This window comes from Cyprinus carpio, chromosome B4, assembly GCF_018340385.1.
Source record: "Cyprinus carpio isolate SPL01 chromosome B4, ASM1834038v1, whole genome shotgun sequence".
In the NCBI taxonomy this organism is placed as follows: Eukaryota; Metazoa; Chordata; class Actinopteri; order Cypriniformes; family Cyprinidae; genus Cyprinus; species Cyprinus carpio.
The window spans coordinates 14,011,135-14,031,517 of NC_056600.1; the positions used below are offsets into that span (position 1 = coordinate 14,011,135).

Genomic DNA, 20,383 nt, shown 5'->3' on the forward strand with positions numbered 1-20,383 from the left:
AACTAATCATATCTGGCACCCCTTTATTAATTATTTAGATTGTTCTAAATAATACACTATTATTGACTAAATATCCCTGTTAAGCCAAATGGATGTAAACCTGTTTATTTGTTTATTTATTGGCGTGTATAAATGTGCATAACTGAGTGTATGTGTGTACATATTTATATAAATTCATTTTTTCAATTATCTTATGAAAATGGTCAGCATTACGGGAATTGAATATTAGGTCAGGGTTGAGGGATTGTGTTGAATTAACTTGTAACACATTTAAAAACGAATTAAAAACATTTTAGAACAAAATGAATGAAATGCTATGAAATATACTCATTCAATAATCTTTATATTTTGTACTCTAATTGTTCACTTTTATCTCGGTTATGCATCTCTGGGGTTGAGCTAAAAAAAAAAAAGTCTGTCTGTCTTATAGCGACCTCTTCTGGATGATGTAAAGTTTTCCCGCAAGATAGAAAATAAATAAATAAATTATTGTGAACTGCAAAGAATTGTTACTGTTTTATTTATTTGCTTATTTATTTTTAATAAGCCATATGACTTATGTTTTCGTTAAGTTGTCTGACCACCTTATATGCAAGCTCGTTCTGTATTTTTTGCTATCCAATCTATATAAAATAACGCATATCCTAATGACGCCCAAATACCTGTGGTCTTCCACATATGTCCATGGTCTTCCTGACAAGACTCTTTGAAAACAAATAGAGGATGCAGACGGTCCGCCTCCAGGCCTGCAGAGGGCAGCGGCTCACTAGATGCCCAGTGACTCCGATGTGACGTCACGTACGCGGCAAAAACAAAAATGACGTACGCGCGGAAATTGCTCAAAGAGTAGATTTTATTTGTTTTTTTCTTTTTTTGCAAAATTAGGAGACAGAAGCTGTATATTTTTCGAAATACACAAGCAAGGGATTATTTTTACCCAGCAACCGTTGCTTATTCGCATACTAAAGGTGAGCACGTTGATATTTAAGTTATAAATATATGATCGTCGCGCTGGATCTTCAGTGCTGTTAAACTATTCAACCGGTTTATATTAAATATAGCTGACCTTTCAACAGTGATTCCGATTGGTTATAAAACCACTTTACATTTAATGGTCATGTTCATATACAGATCTATTTATTATGTTTTTGGTTATTTAATTGTTTCTTTCAGCTGTAACTTAAACTGGATTTTGTCTTTGACTCTAAAGAGCAGTATTATAGTAAGACAGAGCTTATTAAATCAAATATAACATGCCATTTCTTCTTTTCAAAATGAAGCAGTCTTGTCTCATATCATTATTAATATATTTGGTGGATGGCAATTCGTTTGAATTATTAGAAATATTATTTGCAGGGTGTTTTGGAAATACATGGTCATGGATTCTGCAGAGACGAGATATGCCCATCTGCTGCAGCCCCTGCGGGACCTCACCAAGAACTGGGACATTGACCTGGCCAGCCAGCTTGGAGAGTATCTTGAGGAGGTGAGAAAACACAGACGCACCTTAATTCATTTAAAGCTTCATTTTCTAGCCTAAGTATCATATTGTTGCTGTTGTCTGTGTTGAAAGCTGGACCAGATGACCATTTCATTTGATGGTGGGAAAACCATGATGAACTTTGCAGAGGCTGCACTTTTAATCCAGGGATCAACATGCATCTATGGCAGAAAGGTAAAGTATTTGACGTTTTATGTGTGTGTTACAGTGATTAATTTCACTGATATATAGATGTAGTGATTTTCAATAAAGTAAAAATGATCTCATCTAGCTTAGGAAATGTTTTAATTATTGTATTTATTTTTATATTTAATTTATTTACTTTATTTTTTGTTTTATCTGTGTCAGAAAGAAATAAGAATATATTTTTTATATTAGTGTCTTAGGTGTAGGTGAGTTTATTTCTTCATTGCAACAGATTTGGAGAAATTTAGCATTACATTACTTGCTCACCACTGGATCCTCTGCAGTGAATGGGTGCCGTCATTGAGAGTCCAAGTAGCTCATAAAACTATCACAATAATACACAAGTAATTCACACAACTTCAGTCCGTCAGTTCACATCTTGAGATGCAAAAAGATGCATGTTTGTACATTATATTGCTTTCTCCAGTAAAAAAAGAATCTCATCTGAATCAGGAGAGACATTTGCAGTGAGCAAGCGATTTTCTCACTGGAGGCGGCATTATTTTATTATTGCGTTGGCATTATTTTATTATTTCTTACTGGAGGCGGCATTATTTTTTTTCAATTATATCTCACTGGACTCATCATTATATTTCTCACTTAATATTTCATAATTTATTCTTGGTATTAAACCGCCTTGATGGTTGATTTGTTTATCTGTAGCACACAGCTTTTCACTTCAGTGGGCATTTATTGATGGACTGAAGTTGTGTGGATTACTTGTGGGTTATTGTAATGCTTTTACCAGCTGTTTAAACTCTCATTCTGACGGCACCCATTCACTGCAGAGGATCCAATGGTGAGCAAGTGACGTCATGCAAAATTTCTCCAAATGCTCGATGAAGAAATAAAATCACCTACATCATCTAAAATTTCATTTTTGTGTGAACTAATCCTTTAATATGTCACAAACTTAAATTTCTAATGGCAAAAGACTTTTTGTCTTTACAAAATGATCTGTTCTGAATGTTTAGGTAGAGCTCCTTCACACTCTGGTGTTTCAAACATTAGATTACATCTCTAACAAAAACAAAAAGTAAGTGTTATTGTCCTGGACCTCCATATTCTGTAAATATAATCATGGAACTATACCCAGATATTCTGTTGATTCGGCAGTTGGTGTGTTGTCATGCTGTATGTCTTTCCACAGACGTGACAAGCAAGGTTCTTCATCAGACGGTAACCAGGAAAAAAACCCTTCAGGCAATGAAGGAGATGATTGTGAGGTGCGTAAATGAGCAATAATGCTTATTGATTTAAACAAAGATTTAAGTTTTTATATATCTGTGTGAATAATTGAGTATTTTTGATGCAGTTTGATGAGATTGAGCAGGATGAGAACGTCAACTCTCAGAATATAACGATGAAAGATCCAACAGAGGTGAGTTGGGTTTTACCTACCTAAGTTGTTGTATAGCATGTGAGTTTTGGTTTGTCTTTTTTTAAATTATTTATTTATTTTTATTTTTATGGGGACTAATTCTTTGATATTCTTTTTTAGCCAGTGAAGATTATCCGTCTCCCTCCCGAATCTCTCATTCCTGTAGAATCACTTGAGAAACAGAAATACCCCCTTCTCAGGTAAAGACACTCTGACCCACCCAAACAAAGAAAATGGTTGCACACTGTTCCTTCTGTAATCGTATTGGTACTACAATCCAACAATACCAGTCCAGTCTCATGCTCTCCAGGAGAATATTGTCTGAACATGTGACTCAGTTGCTGGAAATTAAGTTCATACTTACAAAGAGCTAAAAATGCTTTACCCCGAATGTTTAATTGTTTTCCTCTAGCCTTAAAGGGGAGCTTCTTGGCAGCTGTAAGGATTTTCGAATTAATCATTTCACCATGGATGAATCAGGATTGATGCGTCTGGGCTCTTCCCACACTCACTTCCTCAAGGATGTCGCAGAAATCCAGCACATCTTCTCTGTACATGAACCTGTCCCTTTAGATAACGGTGAGGACACAGACTTCTCGTGTGACAATCTATACAGATGTTTCATGACTGAGAACTTACACTAGATCAGATGATTAAAAACTGATAAAAATCACTTTATTGTCATTAAAGAATCCTGTAACATATATTACAATTTCCTCAAAAAATATAAAGCACAACAGTTTTCAAAATAATAATAAGAAATTATTATTTGCCACCAAATCAGCACGTTATAATGATTTCTTAAAGGGATACTCCACCCCAAAATGAAAATGTTGTCATTAATCACTTACCCCCATGTCGTTCCAAACCCGTAAAAAAGCTTAATTCGTCTTCGGAACACAATTTAAGATATTTTGGATGAAAACCAGGAAGCTTGTGACTGTCCCATAGACTGGCACATTCGCCATTTTGACAAATCTGAGCAGTACGCAAGCGGCTTACGTTCTTCTGTGTCAGCCGCGCCACAAGGATAAGTTTTTTCTACACATATTTATGCTTTGATTTGAAAGAAAACAGCGCATCCTTGTGTCGCGGCTGACACAGAAGAGCGTACACTGCTTGCGTACTGCTCAGATTCGCCAAAATGGTGCTACGCTGATTTGGAGAGACACAGAGGAGACAAATTGTTGAATAAAGTTGATATTTTTTTGTTTTATTTCCGTACAAAATGTATTACCGTCGCTTCATAACATTACGGTTGAATCACTGATGGCAGATGGACTACTCTAATGATTCTTTTCATACTTTTCTGGAACTTGACAGTGTAATTTACTTGGCAGTCTATGGGACAGTCACAAGCTTTTTTAATCCAAAATATCTTAAATTGTGTTCCGAAGACAAACTAAGCTTTTTTACGGGTTTGGAACGACATTGGGGTAAGTGATTAATGACAAAGTTTTCATGTTGGGGTGGAGTATTTTTGGGTCTAATGGTTAGAGAGTTTGACTCCTAACCCTACAGTTGTGGGTTCGAGTCTCGGGCCGGCAATACCACGACTGAGGTGCCCTTGAGCAAGGCACCGAACCCCCAACTGCTCCCCAGGTGCCGCTGTGTATGGGTCTATCACAGAAATAATATTTAAAATGTTAAAACACATTAAAATAGAAAACTCTCATTTTAAGTTGCAATAATATTTCATAATATTACTCTTTTTATGTACTTTTAATCAAATAAATGCCTTTGTGAGCATATGAGACTTCTTTCAAACCCATTTTAAAAAATCTTACTGACCCCAAATTAAACCTGAACCTTATTTCTATTTCAACACTAATAGATTACCACATTGATCTTCTTTGTTTTTGATTTATCATTGTCATCTGGGGTCCAGAAGGTGTAGCCGGTTACGATGAAGAAGATGGTGGTGCAGAGGTTCTTCCTCCACTGGAAGATCATGGGATGGAGGTGGAGTCTGAAGAGTGGGTGGAAAGACATCAGGTGATTAAATATTGATATATTCTGCATTTGGGAAAAGATCTGTTGAATGTAATTATTAAAGTTTTCCTTTTTTTAATTGTTCTAGGCCCCTAGTGAGGGGAGGATGTTAAGACCCAGACCTGCAGTACAGCCAATTGCAGAGGAACCCAAGCAGCTCAAGGTATAGATTCTTCACACTTCCATGAAATCAATCATGTAAACTCATTCACATGTAGCACATGTTAAAATATCACTATGATTTTGGTGTGTTATGTTGCATCATGTCCTCGTAAAAAGTAATCAATCGCATGTGCATATTCCAGGAAATTGTGGACCCTTGGAAATGGCATGATTCATATGCTGCATTTGGGGAGGACAAACCTCTCAAAACAGGTGTGTGCTCCATCTGATGTTCTTCTGTATATGTGTCTTGATGTTTTTCCATTAAAATAACTCCATTATTTTATGATGGTTGTTTGCAGTTGGACTTTTCTTTTCTTCTCTGCTCTTTAGGGAAGTGTTATAAAGTGCCCGCTGGTCTTGAAGAGTCTGGAAAGAGGAAGAGGAAGGGTCCTTCAAAACTTCAGGACTTCGGGAGCTGGTACTCTAAAGCCTGTAAGCTGTTATCAGGCTGTTATTTGAAAAGGAATGGATGGCATAACTGTTTGGATGAATTAGAGAAGTTGTTTTTTTCTTTTTTACAGTTGAGACTGCAGATCGCAAGCTTAAGAATGGACCTACTTATCCTGGTAATATAAACAAATATACATTTTCTCCAAGAAGTTGTTAAAATTTATACAAATTGAGTTTTTTTTGTTATTGTAGACCTTAATTACATCTTTGTGAGTAAAATGGGTCAGCATCTGAAAGCACAGAAGCAGATCCTTAGGAAAAGGGTAAGTACAGTTGTGTGATACACATCAAATCAAATTGAATGTGATCAAATTTCACAATATTACTGTATTTTCTTTATCAAATAAATGCCTTGCTGAGCAAAAGAGACTTCTTTCAAAAACATAAATCTTACTGACCCTAAACTTTGAACAGTAGTGTATTTGTGATGTGTCATGTGACCTGAGGTATTTTCTGTTTTAGGGTGTTTTTGTCTCTGATGAGGAGTTAAAGAAAACTTACTTGGAACCAGAGAATATTGAGGACCAGGTCGAGGTTGTCCGGCATCCAGACGAAGAGGGTGAGATGCACACACTAAAAATAATCCAGGCCTAGATTTTTTTCCCTACACCATTAATTGGCATTATTTGCCTATTTGCCATTGTTTAAAATGCACCAAACATAAATATTTTGTGGTTATTCCCTCGATTTCATTCAGGTGAGGACTTTTCGGATGAGGAACATGACAAGTTGGTTGATGACCTTGAACCTGCGGAGCACCTTGGTGAACAGGAGCAAATTTTCCATGACTTGCATATGAGCCGGATGAGTTATGAAGATCTGGTCAAGAAGAGTGTGGTATGCAAGCTTAAGATTGATTTCCAGGGAAATAGTGATTCATGAAGTAGACAGTGGTAGTTTATTCTTTCTGATTTCTCTGTATGTAGGACCTGTTTCTGGTGAACTCTCAGAAGTATGCGCAGGAGACTGCGTTGTCTCGAAGAGTCAAAGAGTGGGAGGATGGAATCAACCCTCATCTCGCTGCTCAGGTAATGTGGGATGATTCTTGCAAGGTTTCTGCATTAAAATATTCTGCAAAAAATAAAAAATATATAGTGAACTGAACAATTCGTTACAGTTTATCCCCATTAAATGAGTGTCTGACATTATGTGTACAGGAGACCCGTCCAGTTTTTGACATCCATGAGTATGGAGACAGAATTGTCCAATCACTTTGTAGCGTGGGTGTGAAAAAATCATTTGCCTTTGTCGTCAAGGGCAAGGAGAACACAGAAGCCTGCAGATACATGCTGGCCGCGCTGCAGCTGGTGGGTATAAAAAGCAATGACTGCTGCTGGTACTGTTTACCTGAGGCTGAGAGTCTAGTTATGCATTAGCAGTAAAGTTGTCTGTTCTACTTCTATTTCTTTGAGATTTGTGTCAATACTTGTGATATTTATATTAAAACATAACCTTTTAAAACAAAAATGTCACCTGATGCTACTTTTGTATTACAGGCCAATGATTACACAGTGGAGATTGACAAGAGAGATGGGCTTGAAGAGAGCGTAGATACTATGGAGCTCACGTTACTGACTACACAGAGGGCTCATGAACGTCTCAAAACCTACAACGCACCCTCTGCTACAGATATTCCTTGACCTTTTATGTTTGTTTATTGCTTATCATCTCTTACCTTCGGCCCCAAAACATTAGCTATTTATCACCGACAATTTCAAAGAGATAAAATCCACACAAAGAAATTCTATGCTTTTCTAATCTAGCTCTTTTTTTTGTCTGGTAATTCCTGTATTCTGATATCCAGCACTGTACTTAAGATTTCAGTTTGGCCTTTACATATGCTGAAGAAAATAAAAGAAATAACAGGTGTTTGAGATCGGCTTTGCATTTTAAGAAGCTAATATGTCATTTAATTGGCTAAAATTATGATAAAAGTCTAAAATGGTTTAAAAAAAGGTATTTTTCTATGCATTCTTTGAGATTTTAAGATGATGGAGACTTTTCCCTCTCATTTTCATCTCTAAGTAAACTGCATATCTGTACAGTTTCTAAACCAATTTTAATAGAATTATAGGAGACCCAAAAATAAAAAAACTGCTGCACTATTTAAAAAGTCATTTTGTGTGATTGTGAGTAAATAGCAGGTGCAACTAACCTTTAGTAGCAGTGAGTTATATGAGAACTGCTTCTGGATTTATAGTTTAGATAAATAAGAGTCTTTATATGTACTGTACAGTTCTAATCAACTGCTCAACCTGAGTTTAAATCAGAAATACAACATTCCCTCTACCAATCCTTTAACTATGTATGTATTAATTTGTTTTATATTTTTATAGATACATATATTCACTTTTCATTTTAGTAGTTTTAGTAATTTTACATGCTTTTGTCACAAAAATATTTCTTTGTAATTTTAGTACTTAAACTAATTTCAATTAGTTGTCAACATTTCCACATTTTCCCCAAGTTTAAGATTTTCCATATTATATTTCAGCCTTTTTTAATTACAAAAAAAAAAAAAAGATAATAGATTTAGTTTTACTTTAATAACAACAGCATTATTTATGCACATGAGGAACTAGGATGTAGCTGATGAGTGTTTTGAAATACAGCTTTATTTAGATTAATCTGGAAATAATTTAACATAGTTTTTCATATGATTTCGTATACTCTCAGCAATCTGTAGATCGTTTTTCATTCTATTGTAGTAGTCCAGGAAGAGTCCGTCTGGATTGACCAGGTAGATGATGATGGTGTGGTCCACGATATAATCCCCATCCTCATCTTTAGGCCCAGCGCTGGCATAGACCCTATAATCGCGTCCTGCCTGCTTGACTTCCTCCGCAGTACCCGTCAATCCAATCAGCCGGGGGTGAAAATCTTTCACGTACTTTGCCATAGCAGCCACATCATCTCTCTCAGGGTCAACGGTGATAAACAGTGGCTGGACTGGGGGCAGGCTGGGGTCTTTATCAAGAATACGCACCACGCTGGTCATTTTGTCCAGCTCGTCCGGGCAGATATCTGGGCAGTGGGTGAAGCCGAAATATAAAAGCACCCAACGGCCCTTGAAGTCACGTTTGGTCCTTCGCTGTCCTGTGTGATCTAACAGACTGAAGTCTCCCTGTCCGACTGCCACTTTTCTCAACTGCTCCAGTCTTTGCGTCTGGATCTTCTTTTGTTTCTCCTGATAAACATACCACCAGGTACCAATAATACCACCTCCGAAAAGCAGCGTCACCACCAAGCGTGTACGCAGTTTGATCCCTGCGGATGAGCCTGGGTTTGGCGTTTTAGAGGAGCCTTGAGAGTAAAAAGCTCTTTGTTCTCCAAGTAACCATGGTAGATGGCAGTGTGGTGGAGATGATGTTCTAATGTGGGACATTTGTATCTTTTTGATAGATCTGCATGAGGGGAATGTGGCTTTTGGGATGTGATGTGAAAGGTTATTTGTTTCTCGTAGGATGCTCCATGACGTCACATGCCAGTCCAGTCCTCTGAGGCAGCCTTGTCTCAACATCCTCAGAACAGGCCTAACTGATGAAGACAAACAGAATGGAGTGAGCTGAGCAATCAAGTTCAGATGTTTCTGATGAACTACAGTCTGAATCCTGGAGATCTGTCTCACGTACACACTTAAAATTCACAATTCAAAAGACAAAAAAACTCTATATCCTCTTTCGTGTTTATTTAGGCTTTGAGCTTAACTCAGAAGGCAGATCTCCAGAAACAGGATCACAATCTGTCAATATTCATAATAAATTATACAGATCAACAAAAGACGAATATTTGAAAACAGAAATCGTTAGTTTATAAATATTCAACATATAATCATAGGTATATAATTATACAAATATACATATGAGGGATTTTAAACGGACACTAAATATGCATGAATTCCATCCCATACTTTACAATATGAGTAACTTATGCGATAGCCTTCTATGGCAGGTAACGTTAAATGATAATATTAGCAAAGCTAACCTTAGCTCTTCGAAAATATGTCTGTTTATAACACTGTCTTTGGTCGGTGCAAATACAGGCTTTGTAATATATGATCACAAAATTACAGTTACAACACGTTTAAATGTTACTAACCCTGACGTTACAGTCGTCTGTCCTTCCCCATAGAAACTTCAGCTCTACATGTAACGTGTACTACCGTCAGACTTGAGTTCCGAGGGCGCAGATTCGTCGTGTAGAATTGTCGTGATTTTAAATAATATAATATATATAAATGAAATATATATATATTTTTTATCATTTTATATTACTAAGTTTTATATATTACTATGTGTTATGTATCAATATCTTCTACAATACACATCTTGCGGTAGATTCGTCATTACTGAATGGCCAGTAGATGGCAGGTTGGTGAAGATAAACAGTTGGGTGGAAATCTGTAAAATTGACAAACTTTAAAGTTGTCCGTGTTTGGGGAAATTGCATATAAGTATGCTTTACATAGAACAACCAAGAAAAAATAAATAAATAAAACAGGCAAAAAGAAAACTCTGATCATGTTCATGATAGAATGTAATTTTTGTATAAAGTGCATTTTAATTTTTAATTTAAAAGAAGAAGAAGATTGACATGGTACATGGTACACGCGCACGGTCCAAAAAGAGTGCGCGTCGTATCCATAACAACGGAGTTGTTGCCTACTATTCTTCTACACACTCAAAAGTATGTATAAGTAGGCGAATTGGGACGCAGCAAAACACAAAGTGTCTCTCGTGCGCTGCTTCAAACATGGAGCTTGCACCAGCATCCTACTACGGACCCCTGGATAAAAACAACCTCGTCCTGTCAGCTTTTCAAAGTGAGCTAAAAGAGTTTAAAGCGCATATAGCGAAGCTTTCAGGCTCACCGATACCACTCTAGTCTAGAGAGTAAGAGATAAACAAAGAAAAAAAAGGCTAAAACTTCGAATCTCATTGATATTTTGTAGTGTTTTGGTTTCGTGTTCACTGACAGGTGCATTAAACTGTTTGAGACATGGATTAAGTATAAATCTCGCCTTCCTCCCTCTTATTTCGAAAAGCACCTGTTGCAAACAGCAGATTTCCTCCTTGACTCAAAGGTAAATAAAACTTTCTTTCAAAAACTTACAATTTTTCAACTTTTTTAACCACAGTTATAGGCTACCAGTTGGTTATAACACATATGTTTTGCTAATGCACTCAGTCTAAATCCATTATGTGACCCCAGACCACAAAACCAGTCATAAGGGTCTTTATTATTCCAAGCTCTTGAATTTTAGCTTTTAAAGAGACAGACCACAAAACTGCAGTGTGTACTTATGATAAATAGAGCATTATTGTGCATTAAGCTAATATAGTTATTGTTGTAAACAGGCCTTTAAATATCCTTTCTTTTGCAGGTTTTGGTGATTCTGATCACACTTTTGATGAGAGCCTGCCTCCCTCCTTAAATCCTTCCTCCTCTCTCTTTGACACAGCTGTTGCTGGGGAGTGCTTGCATTTAATTTGCCACTTATTTTCCTTTACTCTTATTTGGGTTTATGTGTTATAAAGGGTCTTTGTTTTGTGTCTCTCAGGAAAGAGTAAGATTGCAGTAGATGCTGTGAATTTTGTGAAGCAGCTCTTCAGATATGAACAGTGGAGCATGTTCAACTCGCTCTCTATGGCACTTACGTCAGCACTAGATGTGAGTGCATCTGTGATATGGCTTAAAATGTCAGCCAGACTGCTATCTAGTTCTTTTTTCTTCTAATGTTCACAGAACGTGGAAGGCTGCGCATTTAGGAAGTATGAGCTTGAACTGAGGACTTTGGAGGCTGTGGAGCATTTGATGTCCACGCAAAGAGTTAAATGAAAGAATTTTCATTTCGGTCCGTTCATACAAACTATCTGATTCCTGGTCAGGTCAGAGAGACATGCAACCTTTCACCATATTAGTGAAACATATTTTCATGCATGTCACTGAATATGTCGTATTTATTCTGCTCAGATGAGATGAGTTTGATGGAATTTAAGAAGTCACATGCGGTTCAAGCACAGCCTCAGAAACAAATAGACCTACAGGAGGTGAGTTTCAAAACAATGCAATATTAATAAGTCAAGTCAGTTTTACACAGATTTATTCTTTAACAGACTCTGCTGTACTTGAAAAAAAAATCAAGAACATGATCTCTAAGTGTGTTTTCCTAGCGCAGAAGGCCCTGTTGACATTCAGGAAAAACCAGATGAGCCGAGAGACCAAGAAAATACTTGAGGTCAGGATTTCAACTGGTGTAACAAGACATCAGCATAACATGATGTAAACTCTGTTTTCGTCTCTCCAGGAGGCCGTAACGCTAATGGAGAAAGCTGAGCTTGAAGAGAGGAGGCTGGTTAGTAGTGCACACCATAAAACACAGACAACAACAACCCCAATTCCTGCAACAAAAAAGATCCCACTACCTTCAAAAAAACAAGCACCATACACCCTTGAGGAGAATGATGTCACTTCCTGCAACAAAACAGGTCCTTCTATTTTCTCATATCTTAGATCAGGAAGCCAATGTTTAAACAAAAAAAAAAAAAATAGTAAACAATCAGTACAAAGTATGTTATATGGCCTTTGATGCGGGGTCAGATAGATGTGAGCTTACTGGACAGGAAGACCCTGTTGTACTCTACATGGTGATTGAAAACAGCACCCTCCAGCATGCCTTTAAAGAGGGTATATCAAAAAAACCACAGAAAAAGTCAGACTCATTGAATGAGGTGTCGTACACTCATTCTGTATGTTTGCATTAGTGTGTTACTGATCTAGTGATGAAGTTCAAGCAGAAGTCTTGTTTTCTGGAGTTTGTTGTGCGCTTGCTCCAGAAGGCCCTGCTAGAAGATGAGATGGATCTTGTGTTGCAGTAGGAGCAGAACATCTTGAACTGGCTTAGCAGGTGTGTTTTTGTGTAGTTCATGCTTGCAATGCATGTGTAGGTGTTTTGAGTTATATTTCTTTGCTTTCTGTAATATTTCTAGACGTGATGAGGCTTTGTTCGGGCTAAAGAAGAACTCTAGGTCTACCAGGGGAGGAGTTTAAAGACTTCACAACCTCTGTAATTGAGTACAATACCAAAGTAAGCTTCTGTTTCATAAAATGTGTTAACATGGTGACACATTCACACAAATTAAATGCATGTTCTCTTTCATTTTATAAATACTCTCTGAATCTAAGTTTCAGAAAAAAAAGATGGCACATTTTGGGATGGCAGGAAGTTGCTACAGAAGAAAATTCTGATTGCATTCAAGAGCCAAAACTCTTAAAAGTAAAACAATATTCAGCCCAGCTTGCAAAACAGTGAAATATTACATCTCTAAAATGTATTTTTTTAATGTGTAGTCGTGTACACTAACAATCAGTAGTTTGGATTCTTTACTGATTCTTTTAATCTTACTGACCCCAAACTTTTGAACTGTAGTGTATGTGATTATATCTTTAGAATTTTATCTGTATTTGCTGTTGTGTCCCTCAGAGAGGTCAGTGCTGTGGACGTCCTGCTGAGTCAACTGGCTACTCTTATCAGAAGACATCAGCGCTGCCTGAAACCAACAAAGATCTGCTATGCACCGTTGCCATGTTAATCTGAGTCTGGCTTGTTGAGGAGGAGCCTGGGACCACCAAAGCTCTGGTACTCAGATATAACAGCAAATCTGAAAACCGAATAATGCCAAATAATACATTGTGATGTCAGTTTGGGTCTGCAACCTCAAGCTCATCTTAATATCAAGACTTTTTTTCTGTTCTGTTAGTACCTTTTGATTATTATTTTCTCTGAACCTGTTCGATAGAAACCTGAGCGTTTTTCTATCCTTTCCAGTTTCAGCAATCTTCTGCAGTCTTTCTTTTCTCTGGCTCACTGTGGAATGCTGATTATGTGGAAGAATGTTCCACAGCACATCGGGCCACCTGAACTGACTCTTCCACATCCCAAAGCTGTACCCCATCCTAGAAGCCGTGTTTACAAAAAGGAAGTGAAGCACAAAGTTAAAGATACTAATCAAGTTAGGTTAAAGTCCCTTTAGCATGACAACTCTACACTGTTGTGACAGAATCTACATTGTTGTTCACTGTTGTCTCCAGTGTCACATGATCCTTCAGAAATCATTCTAATATGCTGATTTGGTTCTTATGAAACATTTCTTATTATTATCATTGTTGAAAGCAGCTTTTGTAGGATTCTTACTGACCCTAACCTCTGAATGGTAGTGTAGATCATTACATTAGATGCCGTATATGCTTGTCCTTATTAACACTACATCCTCAGAAGAACCAAAAAGCAGTGACGAGGAGTTCAACTCTGCAGAAAGTGATGTTGAAGGTGAAGTGGACTTTCAGCACACCCATGACCCTAAAGCTGACGGCATTCCTGCTCATCAAACCACTCTCAGTTACTGGACACTCTCAACAAAGCCTCTGTACACATGTGCAGAGCTATTGTAAATGCAATTTTATTTTAATAGCTCTAATTTGCCATGCTCTTTATCTTGCGATTCTAGTGACAATATCTCCAATTTTTTTTCCACAAGGTGCTGGCACATCGGTGGGGTCACTGGACAACTTTACAATGGGCGTGTCAGACTCCCTAGGATCAATCCAGCACATTGGGCCTGATGTTAGAGCGAACCCATGGCCCTGATGCCCATGCCAGACAGCTGACGATAGAGCAGCTATAAACAGTGATCACTCCCCTGTTGGTAGTAGCCTCAGATCTTCTAATGGACATGATGGAGAAGCTGAAGGTTAAATTTAATTAATTGAATATTATTCTTTTTTTTTTTCTCAGTTGTCCTGCAGCTCCATTAAAAGTTACTTGAGAATGATTGGTCATTTGCAGCATTCTGCAGTCAAATATTTTTAAAATGACAGCTAACTGTAAAGATATCTTTCATATTTGTTTTCTTTTTATTCTGTAGCTGTGGAATGTTTATGATGATCAAGATGCAGAGCTTGAGGCCAGCTTGTACTTCTCTGCCCCAGTGGATGACGGGACAGTTATATATTTGCGCTGGCTGAGGACTCTGGTTCTGCACACATTAGAGCTTCTGTACTATCAGGCCAAGTGGGAGAATCTCGCCCACCTCGCCCTACTTTTCAATACATATACTTGGTATGCTGTTATCTCACTGATGCTGGTGTAGCATTCATTTGTATACTTGCTGAAAGTAAACAAGTAATTGAAATATTCATGAATATAATTTCCCTTGCAAAAGTGTATTGAAATGCAATGCATGGTGGGTTTCAGGAAGCGCTACTCTCACATGGTAACACCTGTTCTGGTGCATGCGCAGAGGGGGTTGTTGGACAGGATCAGCTGTTTTGGGGACCCTCCAGCCCCCCAACCACACTTCACCTACACTGAGATGATCTCTGGAGAGAAGGTAGACAGAAATGATCACATACACATATTTCTGATTAATTTTTGCTTAAAATTTTGGGTTTACAGCCTGTTCAGTGCAAACCTTTATAATGGATATTCCAGTTTTGCGTCCATCTGAGTTGGAACAATTACTAAATTTTGTAACTGACGTCCATAGGTGACATGCAGGAATTATGCAAGCAGACAGTTACTGTTTCCCTGTGGAGGAGGTCAGGTTAAGATCACTGACCCAGAGCCCAAGAAACTTGCAGGTACAAAAAAGGGTTGCCAGGCCCCATTTATTTTCTGATTAATTTACCATTTTGTGCATTTTGCATGTCATATTTGGGTCATGTTTAATGACCCAAATGTATAATTTATTTTTTAAAAAGACCATAATTAAGTCTTACGTGTGTGCTTTATAATTTACTGCAGATGTGAAGAAAGCCATGTGTCTGGTGTGTGTACCGTTGGATGTAGAGGACACACTGCAGTGTTTAAGAGAGACTGAAGAAAAGACATCACACACTGCTGACCTTTCAGCACAGCCGAACTCTACTCCTGCTGCTATTGGCAGACACAAAGCACTGTAAGTCTAACACACACACCACTAAGTTTGGGGTTAGTTCATTTTTTTTTTCTTGAAATAATTTAATTGTTATATTTAGCAAGGACATATTCAATTTATCAAAAGTGACAATAAAGACATTTGTAATTTCTATTCCTCAAAGAATCCTGAATAAAGTGAATCATGGTTTCCACAAAAATATTAAGCAAGTGTTTTCAATATTGATAATAATCATGATGAGCACCAAATGTCATATTATATTTTTGATCAAATCATCAGCCTTGGTTAGCATAAGACACTTAAAAAAAATGCAGAATTGCAGAATATCTTCAAGCAAATAAGTACAACTCCCTCCAGGTACAAGCACTCCATGACCTTGGAAACTTTGACAGTATGATGTGTTCACTGCATTATTTCCCTGCTTTAATTATTATTAATTAGAGAAGTTGTACTGTATATGTTTACACTACCTTTTAGAAGTTAGTTGTTGCTAAGATTTTTTAATGTTTGTGAAAGAAGTCTCATATGCTGCATTTATTTGATCAAAAATACCTTAACTTACCTGAAACTGAAACTATTAACTTTTCTATTTGAATATATTTTAAAATGCCATTTATTTCTGTGATGGCAAAGCTGAATATTCGGCAGCCATTACTTTTCATTAGTCTTCAGTGCCACATGATCCTTCAGAAATTTTGCTGCTTAATATCTTTGTGCATACATTTCAGAATTCTTTGATGAACAGAAAGTTCAAAAGATCACCCTTTGTTTTTTTTTTATAGAAATCTTGTGACATTTGTGACTGTTATTCACTGTTATGGTCAATTTAATGCATCCTTGCCAAATAAAACTTACTTTCTATAAAATAAATCTTACTGACCACAAACAATTGAACAGCAGTGTAGGTAATCAGATGTTTTGATTTTACACCATAGAAGGACAAAAAAAGCATTTTTTAATATTATGAGTTTATGTTTGTGTCTGGATCCGCACACTCTTTCTGGAGTAAGGCTTTGGACTGTGCTCTGCAAAGCTCTGGAGTTCTGGAATCTTGGGATGGTGACTCATGGGGCAGCAGCTCCTCTCAGGAAACCCTGCGGTATGCTGGGATATGGGGCTGTCTTCAGGGAGCTTTGCTTTCAGCCAAGATTGCACAGTAAGTGAGAAACCATAAAGCGTTTTTGTGACTTTTCTTCATTACAGCAGTATGATTTCCACTCTTAATGACAGGCACATCCTGACTTCCAACATCGATCAGCGCACAAAGTGCTGCCTTCTCTCTGGCAAACTCTTCAAGGTGAGAAGAGTCACTTTTCGTAGAGTTCAAAAAGTAGTGTTTTGAACTCAGCTAATGAGGAAATTATGTCCAGCAGCACCCATGTCAACACTCAGAGATTAATATGCCTCTAATCCCGATAACGGACCTGTCCTACTCCACGTACTCTGTGGAGACGGAGCTGATCCCAGGTATCGACCTCTTCTCTGAGCCAGATCGGAGGAATCTTTGCACCACTGTTGCCAGTTTGTCTTTTCTCTGCCACTGGCTGTATACCTCAGGACACCGTCTCAAGGTACCAGAGCAACACTCTTTGACACTTATATTAAGATGGTTACATTTGTGCATTTTACAGTTGATGTCTGATCCATCTTAATATTCAACACATCGTACTGCTTATTTCAGGTTCTTCATGTACTGGCTCTGTACCTGTATATTACCGGAAACGTGTGTCGGGATCGACACCTCACTGTCATGTGCAGAATACTGAAGGTTTGAAAGACATTGTTGTCTGTTGTAAATCTTTGTTTCATTGAATGTATTTGTCTATTTGAGACTTATGGGTTTATATTAAGTTTGTTTGTGTATACAGGTAAAGGTATTTACAGAGTTGGGGGCCTTCAAACATACATACAAAAAACTCAACAGTCTCAAAAAAACAAAATAAATCCCTCTACCTCATCCAAAACATAACGAAGAAGAGATTAAATCCAGATCTTTTTCTCAGGTTATGGAGGAAGTGGTTAATAGGAGGCCGTGTAAAGACATCGAGGCTCTTTATGGCTCAAAATTGACCAGACATCTCCTGATGGCCAGAGTTAATCTCATCTTGGCTATATGTAGCACTATACATGACCTTCCTGATTTACTTTCTGCAGGTATCATTTCAGTACTATCTTATTATTATAGACAATTACAGATTATAAATCTCCATAACACATTACTGAATTATTTTCTTAAACCCACAGAGTTATCCGAATCGCAGGAGAAACGCTCTAGCACTTCTTGTTTGCCTGATGTCTCCAGCAGTGACGAGTCCAGTGGTCTCCAGCTCATTGCCAGGAAACTCACATTAGGAGAATTCAAGGTGCTCCATTTTACCGTTATAGCTTTCCAACTTTCATTTCTGTTAAATTGTTCTTCCAGATCTAGGCCTATAAAAGCATTTTAACATTGTTTGACCCTATAGCATTAATAGCTGTAAAGTATAAAGTTATAAACACAAATATAAATGCATCTACCGAATGCCAAGAACATTAAGGACAAAGTGAACATAATGTCTTTTTATTGCCCCTTTCAGGCCATACTTTTAAAAGAAGCACATGCTCTGGTTAGCCCAGAGCTCTTCACATCCTCTGAGCACTGATCCTGAAGAAATGGAGCTGGCAGTGGAGATCAGACTGTTAATGTCCAATATCAACATGCACCAAGGCAGAATGTCTGCCAGTTAGTACAGAAACTTAAATCATGAGGAAAAATGCATGTTTGTGAAGTTGTTTGGGTGTCTATATGAACACTACTGTTACAGAGCTTGGGATCAGTGTGATTTTTTTCAAGAAACTAGTAGTTTTATTCAGCAAGGATGCATTATTTTATTCAGAAAATATGAGTAAAGACTTTTATAATGTTCCAAATAAGTGTTGTTCTGGATTCTGAAGAATCCTAAAAAAAATGCATCAGGATTTCAACAAAAATATGAAGTAGCAGGAGTAATGGCAGCTAAAAATTCAGCTTTGCCATCACAGGACTAAATTACATATTAAATACATTAAAATAGAAAGCAGTTATTTTAAATTGTAATAATATTTAGCAATATTACTGTTTTTTTTTTATCAAATAAATGCAGTCTTGGTGGCCATATGAGCACTTTCAAAAACGTTAAAAAACCTAACCTTTTATGGTATTGTAACTCCCTGGGGATGTATGTTTGTCTGTATGTTTGAATCCGTTATAAATCTAACCATGTTTCCTTTCTATTGTAGTGCAGATCTGCCAGTGTCTGCTTTGAAGCTCCTCAAGAGGTCTCTTTTGTTTCAAAGTGATTTCCGCCCGCTGACTCCTCCCTGCTCTCAGACGACCCAGAACCAAAGCACATCAGGTAATAATCAACCTCTGATTTACTTACATAAATTCAGTGCTTAATTCAGATCTTGCCTCAGTTTCATTAGGCTTTTATCTCTCTCTCTTTTTCTCTGCAGACAAGCTCCCGGGACGCAAAGTCTCTTCTGGATCTCCATAGCCGTGTTGTTCAAGAAGAAGTGGAAGCGAGAGAACGCATGGATCTCCTTCTCTGGCTGCGCTGTAGGCTGCCGGTAGTTCGGTCCCTCGTAGGCCATATCCCTGGAACTGCAATCTGCTCTGGTTAGCTGCTTTGCAAAGTTTAATGTGGTGTAAATGTAGCTGGATGTAACTGGTATTTGGTGTTTTTTGACTTGTGCTTGTTTGTGCAGGTGCGGACAGCAGTGTAGAGGCACTTGGACTGCTGAAAGAGGGTCTGGAGGAGGCCAAAACCCTGACACTAAAGCCCTGCTGCTTTTACAAGGTGTCCACCTCAACACACACCATGGCAGACCCAAAGAAGACAGTACGTCTATGCTACAGGTCAGTAGTTTGTTTTGACAGTTGATTTTGATTTAGTGCTATTTGACTCTTTCTGTCGGCTGATGTGTGATGTGTGTCTGTTTAGTAGATTGTGAGTTTGTTATCCGGGCGCAGTGCTCTATCTCTGTGCTCTCAAATGACTCTAGCTGAGGCTGTGTTACTTCTTAGTGAGCTGAGAGGAACACAAAGCCAGACTCTCCACCTGCTCACACAGAAACTACTGCAGCAACAGGTTTTTGATATTATTATTATACTCAAAATGTTTAAGCATGACACAAGTAGATATTTATGTGAACTTAACCTTTGTTGTTATCTAAAATGTGTTAATTCAGCTGCTTAACATATAGAAATTTTGTTTTGTGAATTGCTTTGGGGGTGCTATTTGTTTTGTTTACATGTTATATTTTGTTTGTTTTTAGTTTTGCTTTCCTTTTTTCCTTTTTTTTTGTTTGTTGGTTTGTTTTAGATGAATGCATGGAATTCTCCCAGTGACTTACACTGAAATAATATTTAGAATTGAAAATCTTATGTGATATGAGTACTAAGTCTTTTTTATTACGTCATTTTACACACCGAGTTGTCATTGGTCTTGACATGTATGTAAGCATTTCATTTACACAGAATCAAATGTCAAACCAAAAAAATTCAAAATTCAAATTGGTGTCATTTTAAATCAATTTAATGCATCTTTGCTGAATAAAGGCGTTATTTCTAAATATGTACATGTGCTGATCGCATTGGCAGGGGGGCTAGAAAATAATGAGAACTGTATGAACAGTCCTGAGGCATTCATGGGTGCTGAGCATGAGCTGGGGAAGGTGGAGGGTTTCTGAAGCAAGCTGCACTGCTACGGCAAGCTCCAGTCATATATTTGAATGTTGAGCAGCGAGCTCATA

General features: G+C 37.6%; 2 protein-coding genes, 2 long non-coding RNA genes and 1 pseudogene across 8 annotated transcripts; 4 read left to right on the forward strand and 1 right to left on the reverse strand.

Annotated features, from left to right (window-relative positions):
• The first annotated feature begins 774 nt into the window (after positions 1-774).
• LOC109067645 (condensin-2 complex subunit H2) lies at positions 775-7,543 on the forward strand. 2 transcript variants are annotated; one of them, XM_042722101.1, is made up of 19 exons: positions 775-968; positions 1,342-1,486; positions 1,574-1,675; positions 2,662-2,723; positions 2,838-2,913; positions 3,003-3,068; positions 3,189-3,268; positions 3,481-3,647; positions 4,957-5,063; positions 5,149-5,223; positions 5,366-5,435; positions 5,556-5,657; positions 5,747-5,791; positions 5,868-5,938; positions 6,138-6,234; positions 6,373-6,512; positions 6,602-6,703; positions 6,833-6,982; positions 7,172-7,543. In XM_042722101.1, exons 2-19 carry the CDS (start codon positions 1,373-1,375, stop codon positions 7,313-7,315), a joined length of 1,770 nt encoding a protein of 589 aa, XP_042578035.1. In that variant the 5' UTR covers positions 775-968; positions 1,342-1,372; the 3' UTR covers positions 7,316-7,543. The 2 variants fall into 2 exon arrangements, with proteins under 2 accessions (XP_042578035.1, XP_042578034.1); XM_042722100.1 differs by having other exon boundaries at positions 1,357-1,486.
• A 725-nt stretch (positions 7,544-8,268) lies between these two features.
• LOC122137026 (protein SCO2 homolog, mitochondrial-like) lies at positions 8,269-9,855 on the reverse strand. 3 transcript variants are annotated; one of them, XM_042722102.1, is made up of 2 exons: positions 9,774-9,855; positions 8,269-9,212 (listed from the first exon to the last, which is right to left on the reverse strand). In XM_042722102.1, the coding sequence occupies exon 2, from the start codon at positions 9,193-9,195 to the stop codon at positions 8,299-8,301; it is 897 nt and encodes a 298-aa protein (XP_042578036.1). In that variant the 5' UTR covers positions 9,196-9,212; positions 9,774-9,855; the 3' UTR covers positions 8,269-8,298. The 3 variants fall into 3 exon arrangements, with proteins under 3 accessions (XP_042578036.1, XP_042578038.1, XP_042578037.1); XM_042722104.1 differs by having other exon boundaries at positions 9,780-9,832; XM_042722103.1 differs by having other exon boundaries at positions 9,660-9,808.
• Positions 9,856-10,303: 448 nt separating this feature from the next.
• On the forward strand, positions 10,304-12,041 carry LOC122137265. 2 transcript variants are annotated; one of them, XR_006154722.1, is made up of 7 exons: positions 10,304-10,497; positions 10,653-10,758; positions 11,059-11,345; positions 11,421-11,563; positions 11,649-11,725; positions 11,849-11,913; positions 11,983-12,041. It is a non-coding gene; the product is annotated as an uncharacterized LOC122137265 (long non-coding RNA). The 2 variants fall into 2 exon arrangements; XR_006154721.1 differs by having other exon boundaries at positions 11,854-11,913.
• Positions 12,042-12,120: 79 nt separating this feature from the next.
• Positions 12,121-12,762, forward strand: LOC109067058. Its single transcript, XR_006154525.1, has 2 exons — positions 12,121-12,582; positions 12,665-12,762. It is a non-coding gene; the product is annotated as an uncharacterized LOC109067058 (long non-coding RNA).
• A 478-nt stretch (positions 12,763-13,240) lies between these two features.
• On the forward strand, positions 13,241-20,026 carry LOC109067655 (annotated as a pseudogene).
• The last annotated feature ends 357 nt before the right edge of the window (positions 20,027-20,383 follow it).